A 25,258-nucleotide genomic window follows, 5' to 3' on the forward strand; every position below is an offset into this window, starting at 1 on the left:
GCAAACATTTGTGCGGCAATTTGCAACACTCTCAACGCTGCAGGAGCGGGCGGGTCAGATGTGTGGAGCAGGTCTGATCGGACGCGACAGCCCGGCAGCCCTGTCAAGCCAAGGCGGCACGAGTTTGAGGCATCGTCACCTAGTTCCCGCCAAACTGAGTCATGCACGACGTCCCCGTCCAGCAGCGGGAGTGCAAGCAGCACTTGCAATGCAGGAAGCGGCAGCGCAGCAGACACGGCGGACAGTGAGGATGACAAAATGGCCTCCCCTTTGCAGGGCCGCGTTGTCGAAAGTCGCGATGCAGATTTAGATGCTTGGATGGCGGAAGCGCGGCTTGCGTTCCAGGTTGCGATCACGTTGCACGGTTGGCACTGGGGCTGCGAAGTTCTACTCGGGAGAATGCTGTGGCCAGTTTTGCTGGCACTACATGCTGCTGGCTCCAGGTGCACTGTGCAAGCTAAGGGCTTGTGCGCGTTTGTTGCTGCCGAAGTCCGCAGGGCGAGCAGGAACAGTCGCTTGGCGGAAGCCGGTGTACAAGATGTTTTGCAAGCCATTGCTTTTATGACATGACTGTATCTCGAGATAGTGTTTGGCTTGTCCAGTTAATTCAACGCGACAATTTTGAGACAAATGACGCTTAATGACATTGCATTTGACGATACCTGATGCAGGGGTTCTCCTTAGGAATTGATGACTGATTTGGGTTCGTGGATTAGACTTGCAGAATTGATTATTGCAAATTCTGCGTCGAGCGAGCTGTCATCGCTGTGAAACCTTCTCGTGCTGGTGTGTCTGGGGCATGTGAGAGAACCAATCATTGCACCTTCGTTTATCTTCTCAGCATGTGCTAAGTAATCAATTGCCTGAAGTGATGAATGGCTGAAGTAATACTTTGGTTGCCAGTTGCAATAGATCCTCCACAATTCTTGGCAAAGCGTTGTGCACGCTCAGCTATCTCTTGTCAGGGAAGTGCCAAGATTATGGACGAGTATAATCAATACACGATGGTAATACTATACAAAAGTGCCTGATGTCTTCACACAAGTCGTCTCCTTGACTCATATGTTCTGTGGTAAATTGCCAGCTTCGACATATGCGTTTGCATTTCGAGTTCAACTCGCTGGTAGTGCTGCCCTATTGAATATGATGGCATTGGCATAGCACGCGCAACACAAAGAGATTTAAAATGGAAAGCGACCAGGTGCGTGTCCTCAGATTACAGCCTAAACATCTATAATGATGAGACAGCAGCGTTGTCAGTGAAATCAAATTAGAATGGCCAATTGCGATCGCAGTCAATGGGGCCTTCCAAAACCAAAAGGACCAAAAGTCGGCACACGCCAACATGGCGCTTCCATGGAAGAAGCAAAGCTCAGGCACTTCTCCGCCAGTCCTGTCCGTAAGCATCGCTCTTATCAGCGCAAACAAGCGGATTGTCGCACGCCTCACTCAGCTTCTTCTATGCCTTGCATCCTTCTAGTCTTCGAACGGCTCTACTCCAAGAGATCCGTAATCAACCCCATGTGCGCAAAGTCTTCCATTCCGGCAGTTGTATGGTTGGCCTGCACAGACAGAGCATGTCGTGACACATGACGCAAGCGATGACGAAATCTCACTACTGTGAACTCTTAGACCTAAATCCTAAATCCCATCATTTCAGGCCACAGAATCAAGCCAAGAGCGCATTCGGCGATTTAGATCCAGAGCAATCTTGCAGAATGCACTCTGAGGCAATCTCACCAGTAGCCAGTAACTTTCAATGCAGAAAGCAGTGAATCACAAGTGAGAGTTGCGCACCGTGGTCACTGGTGACTCAGCAGCAACCGACCTGGGCGTTGTATCACCATTGCCCAGGTGGCTCGACACAGAATCCAAGGCATCAGGTGCTGGCTGGGGTATGCTGCCAGCATGTCTGCGCTTGTCCGACCCATCTGCCTGGTTGGGGAGCTTGGCGGCTGCGGCGCGGTATGAACTAGATGACGCAGGTGGAGGAGGTGGTGGCACACTGCCGTTTGAGCGCATGCCATTTGTCATGCCGCTTTGGCTTGGGCCGCCTTGTGCCTGGGGCGGTGGGGGAGGGGGCGGTGGAGGCGCGCCACTAGACCATGCAGACTGCCGAGGAGCGGCATACTGCTGCGAGACAGGAGGGCCTGGTGGCGGGGGGCGGAGTGCCTGCCAGTTTGCCGGACTTGGGACCCACGCCGCGGCTCCGCATCGAGCTCTGACCCCCCATCACGCTGCCCATCATGCCCTGAATCATGTTTGACGGAGCAGCGCCCGTTTTCACGGATGCAAGGCTTGGCATTGCCGGTCCCGACGCACTCGTGCGCATGTGCTGCTGGCTCCCAGCCCCTGCGCCCGGCTGCTGACGGACGTTCGCGGGCGGCATGGCCATGGACACGCTGGCCGCTGCAGCTTTGCCCTGCTGCTGCGACGATGCACTAGGGCGACCAGGTCCGGGCGGGGGGATGCCAGCACGCATGTGTGGCACACTTGGTCCAGGTCCGCTCGAGCCAGCACGCGTCATCAATGGGTGCTGCGGCGACGGCGGGGGGGGGGGGTGAAGGCCAGAATCTGCGCTTCCGGCGCGGTACATGAGCGGGACAGAGGCGTTCGACGCGTATGAAGAGACTCCCGTGCGGGAGTCGTGGTTAGGGGCGACGTGGCTGGGGGTTCCAGCTTCGCTGCAGTCGCTGGCGCTACCTAACGATGCGTGAGAGGCAGCGCTCCACGCAGCTCCGCTCCCCATCTTGACCAGCGGCGCGCTCGGGGAGATCATGAGCGAGCCCGAGGCGTCGCTCTGACTGTCAGCAAACACCATGCGTGCGGGGTCTGTTGAGTGGCTGGTGCTCATGGTCTGGCCGACGAGCGAGAGCTCGTGCAGGTGCGAGCGCATCGCAAGAATCTCAGAGTCCTTGTCCCCGAGCTGAGCCTCGAGCTCAAGGATGCGTGCCTCGAGCTGCGCGATTTGAGAGAGGTAGTCCTCAGGGGACTCGTGCGTGTTCGAAGTGCTGGCAGTTGCCTCGCCTACGGTGCGCGCAGAGGCGCCGCTTGCGCCGGGGATGTTCTCTGTGGAGGTGAGGCGGTCGCCCGCGACCCAGGAGGCTTTGCCCGAGCTGTCGACGTCGTCATCATCGCGCTTGGACACTGACGCTGTCGCCGCTTCCCCGCTCCTGCTGGTACAGCCTGGCTGCCAGTCGTCTCCCGAGTCAGATGAGTCGGACGAAAGTGAGCTCGTCGACGACGGCTTCTCCTCGTTCTCCTTCTCCTTCCACGATGGCTTGGTGCCAGCAGCAGCCTTTGACTTCTCCTGTAGGTGGCCACTTCGTGAGTGACCATTACATTCAAACAATGGACAGATGTGGCAAACGTATTCAAGCGCTGGAGGGTCTATGACATGCAACTCGTAGAGTTGCTTAGTTGCTGATGTTGACTTGCCAGTGCCCCATGCTCATCTATGGATGCTCAGCAGGTGGAAATTGCTGCAGTGTGATTGTAACAGCCAGGAGTACACATGGAGAAAAGCCAACCTCAGGGACTACATACCTTGGGCTTATCTTGCTGCTTTTCGTTGGTGACACGCGCCTTGGCGGCTGCTAGAAGGCGGTCCCGCTCTCGAACGCGCTCCTCCTCTATCCGACGCTTCTGCGTTGCCTCTTCCTGCGACAACAACACCTCGCTCACGGTAGGAAAAGCCTCTGGAGGTCATCTGGCAAAGGCATATCCCTGATCATCAGTGCGCAAGACACCTGATCACGCGGTCCACACAGCGCTTGCTTGCCGCCCATATTGTTGCCCATGCATATCCGCATACCAACAGGTGAAAGGGGAGCTGCAGAAATCGAGGAGGCGGAGCCACAGGGCACCACACGGCTCACCATTTGCCAAGTTCATTCACGCGCAAAGCGCCACTGGGTTGAGCGCACCTGCTTTCGCTCGGCCTCTGCACGTTTTTCGTTCTCGATTTTCGCTTTCTCGTCGTCTTCCTCTTGCTTCTTTTGCCGCTCCACTTCCTTCTTCTGCTTTTTCTTTTCCTACAGCACACGAGCAGTCTCGTCGATCGAGCAGCCATAAGGAGGATGCCATAATTACACTCATGCAGACAGCTAAACAGCACCGAAGCCAATTATGCAAAGCTAACCGCCATCCCTAAACGCAAAGGACATCGACATCAGCCGCATCTGCCATGCAGCCGCAGGAACGTTTTCCTGAGCACAGCATCGCAGGGAAATATACCTTCTTCTTTGCCCGCTTCTCCTTCTCAAGTTCTGCCTTCTTCTTCGAGCGTTCGTCCATTTCGCGCTCAGCTTCCTCTTCCTCACGGATCAGCTCCTCCTGCTTACGGAGGCTCTGCTCCTCTCGGAAGGCGGACTGCAAGTTGCTGTTGAAGATGTGTGCGATTGTGAACATCTCGATGGTGCGACGGCCCAGCTCGGCCAGGCGGCGGTCATCAGGCTCAGACGCATCCGACTGGCTGCTGTCGGAGTCGTCATTGCGAGAGGCTGTGCTGTCTGGCTGGATGCCCTGCAGAGAGGTCGCCAACGTCACGGAACCCACTTCAATGTCGATGTCGATATGTCGGGGCCAAGCTGAAGTGTGGGCGGATAGTTGGCGCGAGATCAGCCAAACACAGACTCGCTGAATGCGGCAAATGCATGACGAGACGTTACTTTCGCTCAGCTCTTCCATGTTATCATAACCTGGATGCCGTCCTGTTGCAAAACACGTGCAACCCCATCACAAACAAATACAGGTGACCGTCGCTACTACAGACAGCGTTATATCGAACGAAGTGATATTGGACGCCCTTGACTATGTCCACGGAAATTTCCCAGTCAAATTTGCCTTGCTATTACGGACGATGTCATCGTACTTCGGACGTTTGGCCGTCGCTGGCCTCAGTCAATCCGATGTACAAAAGCCATTAGTCAGCGATAGCACACGCCATTTTGCCAACCGTCACCTGGGACGACTGTGCAATCCATATATAAGGGGCTGCGATCAAAGATAAACGTGAATCTGCGTTTCTAGCCTATTTAAGACGAGTTCCCAAGCTTCGGCTTCTGCCGCTGCGGCGGCAAGGCCTAATGCAAAACGAAAGCAGCGTGGATTTGACAGGAAATGGTTGCTGTATGCACTGACTAAAAAAGAACTTGAACTGAGGAAAGAATGCTCTTATTGACTTCTCTTGCAAAAAGAGGACACAGACTCGCATGGACAGCTTCTTTCAGCGACATTAGGGTACCCTCATGCCCAAGTACATGCTCCGACACGGATATGAAGTTGAACGCGACGAATCACCTGGCAAAAATACAAATTCATGCATTGTTTGTGTTATTCTTTGCTTTGCATCACGTAAAGGTACTTATGATGATGATGATGATGATGATGTATCTTTTTACAACACTACTTGTATTGCAAAAAATTGATTCAGCTATCTGCATCTATCTCGTAAACCCTGAAGCCTGCGCAGTCCACGTCATGTCCGGTGACGTCCTCTTTACTTTGTCCGTTATCGTATTACGGCCAGTTTCACCGTGCACCGGCATGTCCGTAGTAGCGAGGGTTACCTGTAAGCAACATGATGCTGCCGTCACCTCCACTTGGTGCCATTCACCATAGCAGCCAAATGACGCAGCTCAGAACGGGAGAGCAACGCTGGTGCCGTAGACTGTCGTAACACGTCTTAGATGTGGCCACGATTCAAGTTTCCCTGGAGTGCCTCAGCACATGCTGAGCACGATGCTTGATCAGCAGGTGAGCTGTTGACGGGCCAAACTATCGCTGTGCCCGTGCCCTCCAGACCCATACTCTTAGCATCGCGAAGCCCTATTTGACCTCAATCCAATAATTGCATCCCTGCCACATCCGCTAACAAACATGCCAAGGTGCGGACGGTGTCGTGGGTGAGAAACGCGCCTTGTCTTTCAGGGACGGGATGGCCTCGGTGGCGGCGCGGTTCCAGACCTGCAGCGCATCGCCCTCGAGGTAGAAGATGTTGCGCTTGGCATCGATTTTGACAACGGGCGCCAACATGCTGGCGGGAAGCTTCCCCTCGTTCTTAAGCACGGTGGCCTCCTCCAGCTGCTTGCAGCCTGCGTACAGCGCATCCATGACAAGTGTGGATGTGACCTCCTTCTCGTTGAAGAAGCGCTTGACGAGGCGCTGCAGGATGATGGCAGCCTTCTCGCGCAGCAATGCGTGCTTCTGCTTGTCGCTGAGGTTCTTCCAGAAGAGGTGGAACTGGTTGGTCGGCACAAACTGCGTGCTATCGTCCACCGCGCTCCACAGCTGCTCGCGCTTCTCCTCGATGAAGCGTCGGCAAATGTTCTCCACATTGGTGAGGTACACTCGTACAAGCTCTCGTCGATACTGAGGGTCCAGGCACCTAAAGGGCCGCATCGGCGTGTCCCGGATCACTTGCACCTGCAGCCATACTTTGAGTGCTCAGACTGAGGGGTTGATGACTGAGGGTCGGTGTATGGTGCGCAAGGGAACCTCAGGCAATCGTCGCTGTGCTGAAAAACTAAGACACTGATGAACATCAGATCTCCAAGCTGCACTGCGAGTTGCCGATGTCCACATGGTAGTGGTGTCACAGATACTTACACGTCAAGCGTGCACAATGCTGTTCACAGATCTTCGTGCCGCCCAGCGTTGCTTCTGAAGCTGTCACATCCCTGTCCAAAGCATGGGAATCAAGCACAGAAGGGCATCCAGAGCGGTGGTGGGGTCGTGGCCAAGGCGCACCTGAGCTTTGATGATTAATTGATCCTCCACCGTGAAGCCATCTAACACTTTGGAGAGCTCCATGAACTTCTTCCAACCCCAGTCGTGCTCCTTCTTGCAAAATCTGTGCAGCGTATCTGCACGCAGACAAGGAGCAGTCACACCATGGATAGTCATAACGTCTTGCTCCACGTGACTTTGCCCAAGGCACTGTGATCAAGCATGTGTCTACAAAACGTCGTTGTTGTCAAATTTAAATGGCTCCCAAAAGACAATTGAATCCTAGTGACTCCAAAGTCCCCCCAACAGAGAGTTGCCAGGGTCGACATCGCCTGTTTCCCGGCCCCCACGATCCCGGATGACGTCGATCCGAGGCCCACAAGTGTGTCGACAGCTGGCTGGTGATGCGGACCTGAGTACTTGGACTTCTTTGGGTCGTTGTTGACCACGGCAATGGTGAACTGTGCAAAGTGGCTCCAGCCTGCAGACAGCTCTTCACCGCTTGCTCAGAGCGCAAAGCAGTACAGCAGGCTTACGGTGCAGCGTACATAATGGACAACATTCACGACAAACACACCAGGGCCCAGCTTTGCAAAGATGCCATCTGCTGTGTGTGCAGATTCAGCAGCATAGAATCACCAGACTAAGGCAAGAAGATATGCTATCACGGCGCATCTCCTCCAGATTTCAAGGAGGAGTGCAGGTGGCAAATATGCCAGTGCAGGAAGCAGAGGTGCTGCCTACTGATCAGGTTGATAGGCAACACCTCCTTGACAACATATGGAGTTGGCACCTAATTCGGGGGAAAGCCAGATATGTTGCAGCGCCGCACTCTGCAGTGCCTTGGAAGTGGGTGTGCATTGGCGGGCGACCACGTGGTCTTGCACCATATCTGTCAAGCTTGCCCTCTGTTCAGGCTCGTACTATCATGAGCGCCAGAAGCGGCAAGCTGTTTGCCCTTCGAAGCAGACTTCAAAACCAAACTTTCGAGTTTGTCGATCCCTCTCAGTATCACTGCAATGACTGCGATGAGCATTTGGGGGACGCTCACACAGGCTGTGTTCACTGCACCGTGGATTGTCCCAGCTTGTGGCCTGTAATAGACCAATTTCTTGAAGTGGTTGGAGGTCTTGGACCACAAGGTAGGATATTGGCAACTGAATTGGAATCTCTGTTGGGAGTTGATCTCATGACAACGATTTTGAGTATGGGTTGCGACAATCTCCAAAAGGAAGTGACGGGCCGTTTTTGGTCAGCCGTGGCTGATCTCCTTTCTTGCAGGGTACAATACAATGAAGAAGACATGTCAGGTCAGGATATGGTAAGTCAGGCTGGTCCAGGTACGCTTGCCTTAGATGAAAGTAATGGTAGCAATGATTCCCAAGTAGTTCTTGGAGTTGCCAATGTCCATGTGGATGCGGTAGTGTTGTAAAAAGAAACATCATCATCACCACAGCGTGCCAAATGGGAGCGTAAGCACCAGTTCAGCACGCACTGTTGACACAGTTCTGGACTGAACTGCTATGAGGGAGATCACCTGGTAGAAGCTTGTCATAGTCCGCCACGCACAAGAAGAGAGACAGATGGTTGCACACATCACACCCCTGAGGGTATACCAAGATGTACCTGCGTGCATAGCACGACATTGGCTGACAGATGCATCACGACATGTTTGAACACATAGTATTCACAATGTTCCTCGTACCATTTATAACTGCCAACTTCAAACACATTGCTGCGCAGCTCTCGCTTGCTGATGTCGCTGAAATTGTCTATCTTCCATGTAAACTTCCCATAGAGCTCGTGTGGGAGAGGACCTGCGCATGCCAACACCATGAATTAGAAGCCTTAGACGTGAGTTTGCCACATCAAACACAGAAAGCCCGGGGCCCAGATCAAGCATGTCCATTTCGACAAGGGCCACCATCTAAACGACACCAAGAATCCAAAGGCCCTGCAACAGCATCTTCACCCGGCATCATACAGACGTAAGACCCCCAGGTGATGACAAGATAGTCAGTCCTTGGTAAATGGATGCATCGCGCAGAGAAAGACGGTTTCCACATCGTCGATCTGGGCCACCACATCCGCCTAACGGCGATGCAGACGTGGTGTCACATGCACAGCCTCAAGCAGATAGAGGACTGAGCATTAGATTCGGCTGAACGATCAAGTGCTCGAGCAACGCCTCAGCGAACGATGAACGTTAGCCCCCAGAGCTTGCTGCGTTTCACTGGTTGTCAAGGTTATGATTCACCGTGACACTGCTGGAACTTCCTTTTCTCTCAAGTCCCCACAACCACATGAAGTACACGTATTAGGGCAAGCTGTACGTCCAGCACTTCACGAAACTGAGAGACTGGCGTTCGCATGCCAACACACGTGAAAGGCCACGACACCGCACTGCGGCCAACGCAAGCACAGAAATCCGACCAGCAGCAACCATCACAAATCTGAACATAAAAGGACCTTTGAAGGACGTCACAGGGCTCGCACTCACCACTGTCGCTTTCTTCCAAGTACTTCGAGGTCGACTCTACGCAGTCGACGCCACGACCTTTCTTGCGCCGTTCAATCACATCCGGGGTATCGGGGGTCAGACTGAGTATGCCGTCAGCTACCTGGGAACCTTTTTCTTTGGTGGTATTCGTTCCTGCCAGCGCCTCCTTGAGGCGCGCTTGTGCAAACTGCATTCGTACCCTGCTGCACCGTTTTCTATAGTACAGCAACCGCCTGGGAGATGTCAACAGCACCTAAATGAGAGCTCACGCCGTATAAGCAAGGAAAGAGCTCAGCCGAACAAGGGTGCACACGCCTAAAGCACTGACTGTGTCAAACATCGATCAATGACACGCTCGCACGACAGACGATGTTGTGGCAACCAGCAATACCCTGATTTAATCCAGCACATGCAAATGTTTTGATCAAAAGCTGCTTATCTCAAGCACTATGGCCTCGGGACATGGGTGATCAGCAACCCTGATACTCAAACACCCATCTAGCATCTAACTCTGCAGAGGAGACCATCCAAGGGTATCAGTCAAACCACCTTTTCTCTGCCTAACATTCAATTTGCTTCGATAATGGAACACACTGGCCAGGAGATGCGAGCAGGTGCATTCTGAGATTCTCACTCCAAGCAACAACAATTTGCCAAACTGGCCTGGCAGGCCCTTGGCAGGCTTGGTATCGGAAAATAGGGTATTTAGTCATCACAAACGAACAACGCGTTGACTAACTGACTGGCCCACCAAAACGATCAAGGCTTGCACATTTCAAGTGCAGCAGCGGCGCTCGGTTACATGATGCAAATTACTTCGCTGCAATCCGTGCTGTAGCGAAAGTGTTCCCCACCGTGAATGCAGTCTGCTGTTAGTTTGAAGTAACACTGGCGTTTTTGCTTGTGCCTTCAGCAACTGCAGGGCTACGTATCGGCAAATTTGGCTTTGCTTCATCTTCTACACTGTTGTAGCTCTCCACGATTGTGACAGCAATGGCGAAGCAATCTGATGACGAGTGCGTCCCAAGCTTGAACCCCATTTCTGACCATCTTCTGGCTGTCCAACTTCCCGCGGTGTACTCGCACGCAAGAGGCGTAACGGGTTGTTGCAAGTATTTGGAGGGGATAGGGTCATTTTATGTATTGTGCTGCATGTGCAACTTCCGGGGTGATGAGGTGGGTTGCGACTGTTGACGTGAGGTCATCCGCTGCCTTTTCTTGCCCATTTCCAGGCTTTGTTCCAGAGGATAAGAAGTCGAAAGACACGTAGTGTAGCACATGGTTATTTGGGTCAGAAGGAAGCTTTCGGGGGTGCGACGGACTTGCAGAGCCACGTTCGTTTTGGACTGTTACTTGCCTTCCTCCGTGTTTTTATCGCTCCATGTGCCTCTTGTTTGCTGTCGGAACAATTTCAATCGATACAATGTGTATGGGACTGAATTTGCGGGAGGACGTGGCTGACCCAGCCGTGCCCACAATTGGCAAGCATGACCCGCACAGGTTCGTTCATAGCAGCAGCAAAGCTCTCATATTCATTGGCAAGCACTCCGTAAAAGTCTATGCATGCTCTACCTAACTGTAGGTTGTGCTTAGATTTGTCGCAGTAGCCGATGCTGTTGGTACGTCAGCGTTCAGGAATGCCACATCACCTGGTCAAATACTGGCCGGCGAGTGCAATAGCACAACGCTGTCAGACATGCGTTCTTTCATGTTGTAACGAACGTTCTTGGCCATTTGCGCGGCTAAGTTTGGAGTAATTTCTTCCCGGTTATGTCGTCGCCACTAACAAGCCTAGTTCACGGGTTGAGCTTCAAATCGTTTCTTCAGTCAATTTCTGAGAGACACATGCACAGTTTTACTTCTTGTGTATCTTCCAGGAATCTTTCTGAGCAATTTGCACAATTTAGCGTTCCATACAAAGTGCCATGGCGAAGCTGGTCACCTGCAGTGCGCGGTCAAGACTCCAATCTTCTAGCTATCTGTGTGGCACTAGTTGCGTCGCGTCAACTTCAGTACACCGCCTTCTGTCGTGCTCGCTGCATTGACCTTTCTAGCCCTTGGAGTCAAGATGAGCGTTCCGAGTGTTGCAGGCGTTGCTCGTCGCGGTCATTTGTTTTCACGCAACGAACACCAGCATTATATTGCAGTTATCAGGCTCGTGATTCGAACCTTTTGTACGGTGGTTTCGTTTTCTGCATTGGTGGGGATTTCCTGGGCTTCGGCAGACGGAAACGGAAGGCTCTGTGTTGCCAGCAGAGTGACCAATACTTTGCCGCCAAGTATTGGTTACTCGTACACGCACATGCTATTAAATCTGTGCATGTTTCGTCTTTACGGCGCGTGCTTGCTCCTTGGGTGTACAAAGCCGACGCAAATTTCGGGGAGCAGTGAACAGGTGACTGACCTCACAACATGGTTGCAGCTATGATTACCTCTTCAAGGTGGTCCTCATCGGTGATTCGGGGGTTGGTAAATCCAACTTGCTCAGCCGATTCACCCGCAATGAGTTCATGCTAGAGAGCAAGTCAACAATTGGAGTGGAATTTGCTACTCGCAGTATCCAAGTACGACTTCATTGATTTCACCTCATACGCTGCATCTTGATTGTGAGATGTGATGCATTTTTTCTTTTAGTACCCCCCCATCGTGCACTGCAGTGACGAGCCCACAACCAAGATTGTATGTGTAAGACCACCCACAGTTTGAAGCGCGGCAGGAAAATGTTGATACTCAATCATGATGTTCAGCATATGTACCTATGCATCATACTGCTGTCTGCTTTGATGTATGATGTATCATCTCATTTTTGGGCGGGCAAGAGGCAACATAAATTCTACCGCGGTAGGCTGAATCGCACGACCAAGAGTTGACCTGATTCGATGCGGGATCGATTGCTACCGCAACCCAATTGCTATTCATGGGACAGAGCTGAGCACATGATAGCATCCCTCGTCATTTCATTTGTTGTTTCAGAAACATCGTCTGCATAGTGGAGTTTAGCAGTGCGGTGCAGACTGTCTCGATCAACTACATACAACTGCAGGCGCGCGAATGGTGTGTACATGTTGACGTATCCAGGATGAAGGCTATCCCCTGATGTTTTGATTGCTTGTTGTCGAAAGCACAGGAACCAACACTGCAATTTTTTGATCAAGGAAGCTGCAGTTGCAGCTGCAGCTGTAGTTGGGTGATATTGAGGGCAAATGATGTCATGGTGACCTGGAAGCAAAAGCACAGATGGGTCATGGGTTGAGATCAGTAAGTGTGGCGTCAATGAGAGTGACATCTGTGCATCTTTCCTTCCTGACTTTCTACCAAAAGGAACACACAAGGTTAATCGATGGACACTTTGTTTCAAACGTACGCATGGCGCTGCCGTGCCACCTGTCAGATTTGCTCACATCGCATCGTGAAACTATTTATAGCTGTCACAGTACGCAACTTCATAACTTCTGTGTAGGTCGATGGCAAGACCATCAAGGCGCAAATCTGGGACACCGCCGGTCAAGAGAGGTATCGGGCAATCACATCAGCTTACTATCGGGGGGCAGTGGGCGCTCTAGTGGTGTATGACATCACCAAGTCCGTCACATTTGAAAACGTGGAGCGCTGGCTCAAAGAGCTGCGAGACCATGCCGACCCAAACATCGTTATCATGCTCGTTGGCAACAAGTCCGACTTGAGGCACCTGCGGAGTGTTCAAACCGAGGAGGCAGAGGTGTGTGTTCTTGTGTCACGTTGGGCCCAATCGGCTCTTACTTCGTTGACATCGTAGCTCCTCCAGGCCATGTAGTGCTACTGCTGGTGTAGGAATACTGCAGATGCCTATGGTTTCTGTATTAATGGTCACAAAATTGCCTTTCTGTTGCCTACAATCTGCTGGGCAGCACGCAGTCGCCATTCACGCTCGAGAGGTCGGCCGTCATGGACCTGGGCGCTAAGACATCATCAACGTGCACTTGGTGGTGTCACACTGCATTTTGAAAGTTTTTGCAATGCTCCTGAAACAGACAATTGATGGTGTCAGTTGGTGCATCCATGGTGTCCTTGTCTGTACTGCACTTCATACATATAGCATGCTTGCCGATTGGTAACTCTTTGGTGCTCAAGCAGGCTGTCTGTGCATCAAATTCAAAGGCTTGAACTGCAGCGGATTATTGGTTGTCGTGCCATGTGTGTGTTTCTTTGGAGGGGTGGCAAGGGCAGTATACACCTGGAATACTCGCAAGTGCGGCTGTCTTCTGCCCTCAAGGTCTGTGGGTCAAAAAGGGCCTTTCGATGCATTCCCTCTGCACAACTACTTGCATCAGTGCATTCATGTCTGCTGTGTGCTTTCAGAAATTCTGCAAGCACGAGTCGCTCTCCCTCATTGAGACTTCCGCTTTGGAAGCTACAAATGTGGAGAAGGCCTTCCAGCAGATTTTGACTGACATCTACAAGATTGTCTCGAAAAAGATGCACACGGATGAGGGCAGCGCTAAGCAAGTTGGATCAGGAGCAAAAATCGCTGTCGACCAACCTGTGGAGGCTCCAAAGAAGAGCTCATGCTGCTGAGTTTGCTGAACCGAACATTCGTGCTTGTTTTGAGCATGTGCCAGGAGCTGTGTGGGTAGGATGAATTCGACGTCGATACATGCTGCGTGTGCTGTTGCTCGTTAACGGTGCCCGTGCACGAGTTCTGTTGTTGCGATAATTTGTTGGCTTTGCTGGATGCAGCACGTCCTGTGCTGCGGACCGTGAGGTCTGGCAATTGTGCTCGAGCACAAGGAATGGCTCGACCTTAACATCCATGACAGCTACGAATAAATGATGTGATTGTAACAGAATGGAGGTCGCGTGTGAGTAGCAGCAGTCAAATGTATGCCCAGGTTGGCAGCTTCATTCTGTGGGGCTGCACGCAATTATCGTTTAGCCTATGCCCACAAAGGGATTCTCGGCGTGTGGTTACTTTCTAAACGAAACGATCCTAACTGCCCGGATGCAATCACATTCATCGATGTGCACCTTGATGTGCAGTGCAGCACGGTCGTTCAGGTCATGTACACCGTGACTCTAGGCTCACAACATGCACACCGGTGCCTCTTCTCGGTGCTACATTGTATCTCAAGATGTTTCCATGATGCTTGGAGGCCGAAGGGGCTAAAGTCAGCTCGGGCAAAGCATGCAACAGTCCTGGGTGGAGTGAGGGGTTTGGTCAGAATTTTAAATGTGCGTACACAGCACCAAAGGAAATACGTCACATGACGCGAAGCTTTTACAAAACCAATTTCTGTACGTTCGGTCCCTTCTGTATCAAATTCTGTGCTGTAATGCCATGGTTGATGGTCGTGTGAAGTTTGCGTCGTGACATGCTGTGATGCTTGGATCCGCGCAGCGCCTGCTTCCGGGCCGAACTGTCCTTGGCTTCGCAAGATGTATGATATGTTTTAATACGATGATGGTAAGCACAGTCTGCTTGTTCCTTGAGATACAGCTGATATTCCAAAGTTCCATAGTTCGTTCGCGCTTTTCCCCAAAACCAAATAACAGACGTTTCGGTAAATCTTTTTCACGGGAAACCTGGGAATGGAGTCACTCGCACATAGTAGGACTGTGGACTTGCTGCAGTAATCAAGAGGACGTCCTTCTGACAGCAAAAGTATAGTTGGACATCTCCTGATTGACTGTTCCTGCTTTGTCACTGGTGAGCTCGCGATTCCGATGCCAAAGGTTTCCGTTATTGCACTCCACTTTCCGAGCACCAGAGCAAGTGTCGCTATCTGATGTCGTTGTGCCCCTTTCACCAGTACCTGCTCGAACATTGCGTCACTTATAACATATGCTTTGTCTTGGTGAAGGTGAGACATTGGACATGATGAGACAGGGTATTCTTCCGTCCGTATGGACCATGGTCGACGCAGCGCAACTCTGAAGACTGGGCCACGTCGTGCTCAATGATTCTCAAATAAACATCTGTTTTCAAAGACTTCTCAATCATCGGTCGTGACGTGCCCGGGTTGGATGACAGGGGTCGTTTGCAAGGACCTGCACCATCAAGGTGCGTCGGATGGGTGAGCACCTGGCTCACAAGGAGGACCCCGTGCTGCTGTCCACATGGCTGGAGCATCCTTCCTCGAGCTTTTACGGTTGTTCATAGCCCTTGAAATACTATACCGTTTGATGCTGCGACCGTTTCTTTCGCCAGCCCGTTCTGTACAACAGCAAGCAACCACTCAACCGCCAAGTACCTCTCACATAGGGTAGTCTCAACTCCGATGGGGGTAATAGCAGACTCTCTCCCGGTGTATGGGGAGACACATGGCATCTGTGCTGCCCTTCAAAGCTACCATCACACCAAACAGAGGGGGGGGGTTGTTGTCCGTTTCCCATAAGTGTTGACTGGTGTGCAGGTGGCTCCAGTCAGCCTGGATACCCTGCAGTTGCACGCTCGCAGGTTTAATTCTTCCCCTTACCTGCGCTGCAATGACGTGAAGTGCTTGGATCAATTCAATTACCTTGGTAGTCAAGCTGTAACGGGAGCACGAGGCGTTGGCATCGCTAAGAAGCCGCAAAACAAGAAGGAACGGAGGGGAAGAGGGTAGTGATGCTGCATGGCCTAGAACCATAACCGCAGAAGCTGGAAAGCGCAAGCTTCCAAGAATGAGTTCTGGGGATGATGGCAGCCCTTCCTACTCGATGCCGAGGCACATGGGTCCCCCGACAGGTACCGCAGGGACTCCAGAGCACTTGGCTGCACATGTGAGTGCACAGCCAGAACATTCGCCGTGGCTTGAACAAGTGAGTGGTGTGGACTTGCGGGCACGACACGCACTACAACATGATGTGGATGTGGCGGTTAGCGGTGTGCCGACACACTCTCTTTCACAGCCGTCCGCTACCTCGTTTGGGACCGGCAGCAGTGCCTGGGCGCCCCAGGTCCCAACTGGCGGTGATGCCAGGGCCATTGCCGATGAGCTTGAATCGACGAGAAGCCTGTCTGGCAATCTCATGGTTAAGGCAGACTTGAGGAATAGCCCTCTGCTCCCAGTGCGTGAAGCTGCGCTAGTGGATGACCGTCGAACTCACCTGCTTGGTAGAAGCTTACTGGTACGTGCTTGTACAACGTTACGATTTGAATTGCATTCTGGACGTGTTCTCGCCTGTTTCAACGCCGGCCTGGAAGCAGGCGTACCATGAACAGTCATTCACTCATGATGTGAAGGCGGAGTACTGATCAGTGCTTGCCCAGCCCATAACTCATTCTGTTATTCGACCCCCATTTGTCGATGCAGGATGATGCCTCTTGGGGTCAGACCCCTCCTTTCCTGGATAATCATCATACTTAGCTTCGGGATGTGACCTGCAAACTGATTCTCTAGTGTAACAAAAATGGGGGTTGAAAGGAATGACGTTCCTTTCTGGCGAAGCACTGGGACAGGCTTGAGACAAAAGGCAACAGAAGTATTCTTAGACCTTCATATCGTCAGTGTGAGCTCAATCAAGTCCACATTTATATTGAAACTCCCTGTTGTTTACGGCACTGTAGTTGATATCAACCGCAGTTGTCAAGTTGGTCTCTGTCGTGGTGATGAGCCAGGCTGCATGTGCAGGGCAATGATGAGGTGCGCACACCGATGCGCGCCAACGAGAGTGCCGCATCCAGAGCACATTTTATGAGGGGCGCTGGCGGCAGCAGCGCAGCGTCACATCATACGCTTGTTGCGTCCCTGACAAGTGGACCATCCCCAAGGGACAGGACAAACTCACCCTATCCTGACGCAAGCGAGTGGCCTCGTGGACACGCCGGTGCGCAGGCCATTCTTGCGCGTTTCAACGCGGCAATGCAAGGGCCAGTGCAGCAGCTTTCAGCGCGGGAAACCCGATTATCCATGTCAGCTCCAACTTGCGTGGGTCTTGCGGACAACGAGCCCCTTGCCCGGCAATGGGAGGGGCCGAGCTTTATGCTAAGGTCTGCGGCACTGACATTGCCAACCACAGAGCCCACAGGCGAGGGCCAACTTGTCTCAACACTTACGGGCCCAAAAAGAGCATCAACAGGCACGCTCGAGGAGGCATCGTTGGCACGGCAGATGCAGCCTCAACCAACAAGTGAGGCCGACATACCAAGACCACTTGGGAACAGATTTGGCGGGCCCGAGGCCACTGATGATGAGCCCGTGCGACATGGCACCTTGTTGGACGAGGGCGCGCCCAAGCAAGATTCGCCTTCGCATGGTAACCCTGACAGCACGTCGCGTGACACCGTATGGGAAGAGCGGGTGGCCGGAGCAGTGCCAGCGCAACTCTTGGACCCCCCACAGCAGCGTCGCAGCGACGGCGAGACAGCGTCACCACATCAGCGCGTTGAACTTTCGCCAGAAACTGTTGCTGCGGCGTACCGTGACATGGCGATCGCTTGCGACCATGCCATCATCAAGCAGTTTGCGGCCGACCTCCGGGCGATGGGCGTGACTTATGCGAGTGCTCTGCCTCGCGAGTATGCCGATGTGCTTCCGTCATTTGCTGCACAGTCTCATGCCCAAAACGCCAACTACATGCGCAGGCAAAGCGCGCCCTCGTTTCACTCGATCGCTCGCCCTGCCTTTGCTGGAACGCTGCCCAACATGGCCTCGGACGCAACGACGTCCAACCTGCAGTTGCTGGCAGCCATGCATGAAGCGGGCCTGCACTCAAGTGACCTGCAAGCCTGGAGCGCTCACATGCAAGCAGGATCTGACGTGGCGATGGCTTCGTCTGCAAGCCTCGTTGACAATCTGCGAGCGGCGCTACCAAGTGAACCCTCACCTCACGCGTTTCAAGGTGTCTCCTCTACACCCCTTTCACCATGATGATGGCGTGTTAATTTGTGATACATACTACGGCAACCACACGTGTTCGCTTGCGACACTACGGCATCCACATGGATCCAGGGATCAGTATGACAATTGCCGTGAACTGGGACGAAGTTTTTCAATTTGAACGACGTGCCAGGTCAGCTGCCTCATGGATCATCTCATTCCTGACAATTGCAATCAGATTGCTACTGGAAGGGCATGGTATTCTGGTTCCAAGCAGCTGGTGTGCAAGGCCCTGTAAACGATGCATCCACAATTAGTCGCGAACCCAAATCCTAAAATCCTAAAATTTGTGCCTTCCCAAAAGCTTGCTAGACGCTGAACAGATGACGCCATGCTGCAGGTGGCAGTTTCACACGAACTCAAGCCAGCGAGTCAAGCAGGCGTCCTCGCCCCCTTGATCCGTATGCTCACGGCACACTACGTCCAACCTCTTGGGACACCAGCAGCAATGAAATTTTGCTTCCTTCACGAACTGTCTTGTCCATGTACCAACGTAGCATGGCTGAGTCTTACAGAACCAATCGGCGAGCGCAGCCTATGGCGCCAACCAACACACATGGCTTGCACGATGTCACCCGGCCGCCACCTCCTCCTCCTCGTGACAGTCAACGCTTCCATAATGTGGAGAACCCCTATTGTCACTTTGAGGGCCACCTTCGACAGCCTGCCAATCCTCATCGGGAGTGGCAACGGCGAGTTGAATCTGAGGGCGCACACCTCGACCTGACCTCAAGTCATGGCCCGATGCATCACGTCCCTTCTCCTCGGAGTGCATTTGGTGCAGCGACCCGCCCTTCTTCACCGCCATATGCCAACCCTGGCACACGTTTCCGACAGCAGTTTCAACCTCCCCCTGCGCCTCCTGCACGCGCTTTGAACACGCCTCATCACCCTGCGCTTTCCACTTCCTCCAGCCCTTCCTCATACCCCACAACGTCTCAACCATTTCAGGCATACGAGGATGACTCGGATACAAATCCGTATGCCTTCACCCAGGGCCAGTTTTTTGACTAACTTTGCGACGTGCGCTATGCCCCCCCACTTTAGCATGCTTTGAATCCTCATCAATATCAAAAACATGCGTGATAACCTCTTGCTTATTGCACTCCCCGTCAATCATAGCCGGTCTATCCACTCCTTACTCCCACCATTCCGCGTGAACCATTGCATTGCATCTGATAGTGTGTCCTTTGCTTGGAAGCGCAAGTCATGTTGGTACGACAGCATGCAAGGGCGGTATAGACCAAATAAATACCATGTTTACGATGGGAGAGACATGTCAAATCCAGCCGAAGATAAAGATCTACGGTTTGGGCCATTTTGTTTCTCAGACTTCCCTATTTGCCATGCTTGCAAGTGTACTCGTTAACTTCTTTGCCATAGCCGCTCTTACTTCTACAGCAGGCTTTTTTCTTGCAATGGCTCACGAAACAAAAATGCATGACATGCATGTTGGAATGAGCATTCTGCAGAACCCTGCAGATTGCCGAGGTGAAAAAGTGCTGTCTCTGGTCGCAGCCAGTCACGTGTGGAAGAGCTCACGCACAACCCTCGCTCGTGCTTAAAACTGCTTGAAAATACCTACGAGTAAAGTATAGGTGTTTCAAGCATTTTTTTGTAGCAAGCAATGTCCTGAAATTTCAAGGTTAGTGGGGAACGTAGGCAATCCGGTCCTCAAACATTCGGGATGTGCAACATTGCCTTGCCGTGAATGTCTACATGTGTCCACGATCCTTGAGTACATCATATCGCAACAGGTGAACCCATAGGATACATATCCTCCAAACCAGTATCTTATCTAGGAGTTGACATTGCCTGGTCAGTGTGGAACATCAAACTGCATGTCAGCTAAATCGTGCATCAAGTATGGCCATGTTGGTGTTCCACCAACCTTGGCACACGACAAAAAACTTCACCCAATGGTAGGGATGGATCACAGGGTAACGAGGCCTAGCCGGACCTGCCACCCACCTCCCGAAACATTGTCCCCAATCAAGAAAGCGCGGCCGTTTTTTGGCTCAACCAGTGAATTAGGTGCAAATTGCAATGGCGCGGCCACGATGGAACGTCCCACAGTCCTTTGTCAGGAAGTGCTGGTGCACGATTATGTGGAATATAATCGTAGTTATGTGTCAGCTGTGCGCAAGCAGTGAGTGACGTACGCAATCCTACTCGGTCTGAGTCACAGAGTTTGTAGCCCGAGAGCATCGTCACTCACTGATCTAGACACCGCCAGCTCAGGAGTTCAGTTGTTGTTAGCACAATACAATGACGCAGTCATTGCCAGGTATGTCCCCTGTCTTGCAGACAAAGCTGAACAGCACATAATGAAGATAATTGCATGGATGATTGCATGGATGGAGCAGCCCAGTTTCAGATTTGCGGTCAGAAGTTCGCATCTCGGTTTGGATTTGCATTATGCCCGTTCTGGTTTTGACCGAGCAGAAAAGTATATACCTTGTCTCAAAATGCATGACCGGGAGAGTCAGGTCAGCCGATCCTGCCCATCCACTTGGGGTTTGGTTCACTGATATCAAAGTTTGTCCTCTGTAGAAGCCTTGCCAACTGTCAGTGGTGCATGGCAATATGCCAATAGCGCCCTGGTAGCATGAACACGATCAGATTTGCGTCAAGATGTAGAGTACCATTGCCCCGTCAGTTGTGTTGGCTAAACTTCGTAGCAAAGTGCAGCAAAGACTTGCTGCGAGCCTTTAAGCATGTTGCAAGTCTTTAGCCCCTCCTTATCCTTCTCATGCATGGTCCATGCGATCCGTACTGTGCATTTTATGAAACTCCCAAGCCGCACGTGGACTTGTCAATGTCCATGTGTATGCGATTTTGTTGTGGACAAGTCACGCCATCGTCACCATCGTCATCACATCACATCATATCAGGGGTCGGCCTTTGGAAGTTTTATGTTGTGAAAGTGTACTCGAGTGCACAGGGTGAATCAACCTTTCACCGCACTCGGTTGGGAGTTGCAAATATCGGGTGGATTATAGTGCCACTGGCGAAACACAACACATAACGAGCTAATGATTAGCGGATGCCTGCCATATGTTGGGAGCGCTGATAGGGCACATGAGTTGCCGGCACATCGAACTTACAATTTTCAGCCGATACAATGGATCCACACAAGCAAGGCCCTGAAGCATCTTTGTACACAGGTGCTATCCACTTCTTGGATTTGGGTTGGAAACAAGCGGTCATGCTTTATCATCGTCGTCGCTTCAGGATGTCAGTACTTTTGGTATTGAAAGGGTTCAAGTTTATATATAAGCATGGAATATTTCAATGTTTATGTGCGAGTTGTTTGCAGTATCTTGACAAGTTGTGTCCCTTCGCTGGAGTTATTTGTGCACATAGTCAGTTGCGTCTGTAACAGCACATATATGAAGTTGGACAAATGTGCAATGCATGCGAATCTTATCGTACCATGAGGCCGCTGTCAACAGAATTCCACAATGGCTCTGATGCAGCTGGCAAGTTACACGTCTGGCACCACAACTTGTAGTTTAATGCGAAATATGCAAGCCAGTCGTCATCGCGAAGTGGGACGGCAGATCAAATTATGCAATTACCAGATATCTTTTCTCTGCCTGTGTACGCAGCCAAGGAGAAGCTGGGTAGATGCTGTTACTGCTGAGTTGCCATGATGCCCTTTGCTTCCCACATTCCAAGTACATCGAGGGCTGTGAAATTAAGGTCACTTGAGAATCGATTGTTCACGGTCATGTCGATGCGGCGATTGAATCGGCAATGTCGATTGAATCAGCCTGCGCCGCTCGGTTCAGCTTTACTTGCCGAGCATGTCGAGGTACAATGCATAGGGTGGCTTTTGCGGACTGTTGCTTTGTGTCAGGCTTCGCTGACAGTTTGTGAGGTCAGGGAGGGCGAGCTGGCTGAAAACCGTGCAAGCTCTGGGCATATATTTTGACGGAGTATGAGCTGCTCAACCTGATGCTGCTAGAACTTGATGATATTACGGCTCCTTTCCTCCGGATGGCGTACATTCATTTTCAAGCATTGCTAACTAACTCACACTAGTTACCACACACCACTGCCCGTGGACCATGATGTTGGAATCAGCTTATCTTGACGGTGGGGAGACACCACAAATATGACAGCCAAATTGAAACGTATGTCTCTGCAGGCAGCTATCTCGCTAAGTTGCATGATAGTGATTTGCCTTTACTTTCTGGGAAGCGATCAACCATGGGAATGGTGACTAGGTAACAAGTCATCAAAAGACCCTGGCGTCGACTTATCATAAGCAGTACATGCTCGTTTGTTAAGAAACTACCAACAACAGGATGAGATATACCTGTGTTCCGGCTGTGCATGCCCGGCCATGAAGTTGGACGAACCAAAACAAGCACCCCGTGCGACTCGTGCTGGGAAGGTACCTTCTTACCTCCTGGGACAATGTCTATCCTCACCCTCTCCTCCAGCTGGTAATGCAACAAGAAATGGGAGGTTGTTGTCATCCTCTGCTTCGTGACTGTGCACCGTTGTCCTAACCCCCTCCGTCATGTGCTCTGCCATGCATTGAGCAGGAGGTTACACCAGACGCTTTGCCATGCTTTACCAGAAGCGTGCGCACTTAAGCAAATCTGCTGAGGTCACACATTAACGACGATCTCCTCCCGCATGTGAGCATAGCGGGTGAAATTTATGGATCCTTCGCACAGTGGCTCACCACCAGGGCTGCGTGGTTCACCACCCCTTCTCTTGCTGGCATCCTACCATTACTCCCAAATGTGTCGGGGAAGTTTTTTTTACAATGTTGCACTGCAGGATCAAGCCTGCAGCCAAAAGTTGCGGGCTGCAGAACTTTATACTTATAGCTCTGATGACAGGTAGTGTCCCATCTGTGATGGACAATGTTCGGCTCCACATTGTGCGCCAAGAACTCGAGGCTCCTCAGCAGCATGTCTCCTCTTGCACAGGAAGTCTGGTAGCTGTCCTTTAATGTTTTGTAAAGCTTACCCTTCCTCACAAGGGATCTGAACGGCGATGATTTTGCGATGCACATGCGTGTGTTGGTGCCGTGAGCTGTCACATGTGACAAGAAACCATTCGAAAGTGCGAGGTGAGCGTGAAAGTTCTGCTTGCCCACTCGCACCATAACAGCGCTGGTATGCATGCGCATTCACCAGCGCCAATACTGCATACTAGTATCTGACGGGTGCCAGATACGTGCGCGAAAGGGTCGTGCGCGACAGGGTTTTCGTCCCCGTCTCATCAATTCTGTATGTGTCCCCCATACTAGATGCACCACACATCGTGCAAATATTGTAGACGTAGGATTCAATAGCATCAATGTTGTAGATCAGGTGCGCTCGGCATGTTGTTTGTCGCTGAAAACACCAGCTACATCTGCTCAACGGAGTGTTGGGACAGTCCGGCAGAGAGATGGAACCATGCTCCTCCAGAGGAAGACGGCGGGATCGAAACATGAACAGAACAGCTACAGTCCTTGATTCATGCACATCTCCATGCACTGACAGCTCACATAGTCTTCGATTGGCTAAACTCGCGGTCCTAGCAAGTGTGACACGGCTATTACACGGTCCAAGAAGATGATGGAGGAGTTCATGCCATGAATCACGGGGATCCGCTCCACCGGTGCATCGCATAAAAGCCACAGACACGCGCACATCATCAACATCTTACATGTAACAAGCATTTCATATCGTGTCCTAGGCAGCGACGTAGTGCCACGCATCAAAACCGTGCTTGGTTTATGCGATACATCAGGATCCGACGCGGGCTGAACATTCTCCTTAATACTTACACGATACCTGCTCACTGATATCTGACTTAATGTAAGGCTGGTGGACCATGTGCTGACAGGTACGTGTTCCGCAAGCTGTCGCTCGTCACATTTGAACACCTGGGCATGGGATTGCTCGCTGACAGCGCCGAATCACGGCAGTGGGAATCAATCGAAAGATGATAGAATTATGTCTAGAACTTGCCCAGTCAAGCGTACATCATGTGTGCGCCAGCCATCCGCTTTTGGCACATTTGAACTGCAGTACTGCAGGTGAGCTTCGATAGTACTCTCCCATTTTGGCACTCTCCACAGGGACGCAATGTATAAACGTGATGTTACGTGTCATTTTCTCATCATATCATTCGCGCTCGTATGTAGCTGGTTGCTCCCAACCAATCTCCCTTTGTCAGTTCGAATATATAATAATGCGCGCAGAGCACAATGAATTGCCCGGAGTCTCAGATATCAGCCCGCATGATTTCACGGGTAATGTCACAAACATATTATTATGCTACCATATGGTGCAGGTCTTTGCTGCGAGCTCATCGTGGCTGGAGGTGACGCTTCATGTGAGTGTCGCCTATTCCTACCAGGCACGAGGCAGCTGGGATTGTATGGCATCATGGCCAACAGTGTTGGACCAACGAAGCCCACAGATAATGAACCGTCCCCATCTGCCTGGGGAAGCTTTGAGTTGTTGCCTCCGGAGGTACGCATGGGGCAGGAGTCAATGTATATCTCACGAGTACCGCCATTCGTTGAACGGTTCTCCAGATGTCGAATCCGATCTGCCGTTGCGACGAGATAAACGAGGCAGCATGCGATTGCATGTCATACTCCATTATACAAAACATCTCTGGTTTTCGGCCACAGCATGCAGGTCACTGAGCATGGGCCGATGATCCTCCATCATCACTACTTACCAATTGTGCGGTTTTTACCTGCAGCATGACACTCGGCACCAGTGGTGCCTGTCCAAGTATTGGACTCACACACATTCTTATGTCCTGTGTTGGGATCACTGTGTTTGCAAAGAGCGTTCATCGTGTTGTTCTGGCATGTCCATGCCCACCAGGACTAACCGCATCAAATGTGCCCTGTTGTAGTTGATTACAGAGATTCTAAAGAAAGGAGATGTGCGCCTGCTATCGTTGATGAGGTGTCTCAACAAGACGATTCTCAACAGTGACATCCTCAACCAGGAGATTGATGAGCGCGTTGCCTCCACTACTCGCGTCAAGTTGCTGATCCCATGCCACACGTGTGCTCCTTTCCTCGGGCAGCGCAGTTGTCCTCTTCCTGTGCTTAGTACTTCCATGCTGACAACACGGACAGAAGCCTCTGACTCGCCACAGCCACGGCTAGTTATCCAGAACGACACAAGAGCTGTCCCACAAGTACACCTTGTATGGG

The 25,258-nt window shown here is 51.8% G+C and overlaps 2 protein-coding genes across 2 annotated transcripts; one reads left to right on the forward strand and one right to left on the reverse strand.

The window, feature by feature from the left end:
• Positions 1-2,098: 2,098 nt before the first annotated feature.
• Positions 2,099-9,422, reverse strand: LOC149809797 (uncharacterized). Its single transcript, XM_089994610.1, has 11 exons — positions 9,233-9,422; positions 8,435-8,546; positions 8,267-8,355; positions 7,142-7,210; positions 6,751-6,866; positions 5,918-6,426; positions 5,598-5,602; positions 4,237-4,511; positions 3,927-4,034; positions 3,547-3,660; positions 2,099-3,310 (listed from the first exon to the last, which is right to left on the reverse strand). The coding sequence occupies exons 1-11, from the start codon at positions 9,420-9,422 to the stop codon at positions 2,099-2,101; spliced, it is 2,799 nt and encodes a 932-aa protein (XP_089850736.1).
• Positions 9,423-10,105: 683 nt separating this feature from the next.
• LOC149809798 (ras-related protein YPTC6-like) lies at positions 10,106-14,013 on the forward strand. Its single transcript, XM_089994611.1, has 5 exons — positions 10,106-10,245; positions 11,652-11,793; positions 12,690-12,947; positions 13,568-13,714; positions 13,843-14,013. The coding sequence occupies exons 1-5, from the start codon at positions 10,223-10,225 to the stop codon at positions 14,011-14,013; spliced, it is 741 nt and encodes a 246-aa protein (XP_089850737.1). The 5' UTR covers positions 10,106-10,222.
• The last annotated feature ends 11,245 nt before the right edge of the window (positions 14,014-25,258 follow it).

The sequence above is a fragment of the Nuphar pumila genome, unplaced genomic scaffold (assembly GCF_984573655.1).
Source record: "Nuphar pumila unplaced genomic scaffold, dmNupPumi1.hap1.1 HAP1_SCAFFOLD_763, whole genome shotgun sequence".
NCBI classification, from domain to species: domain Eukaryota; kingdom Viridiplantae; phylum Streptophyta; class Magnoliopsida; order Nymphaeales; family Nymphaeaceae; genus Nuphar; species Nuphar pumila.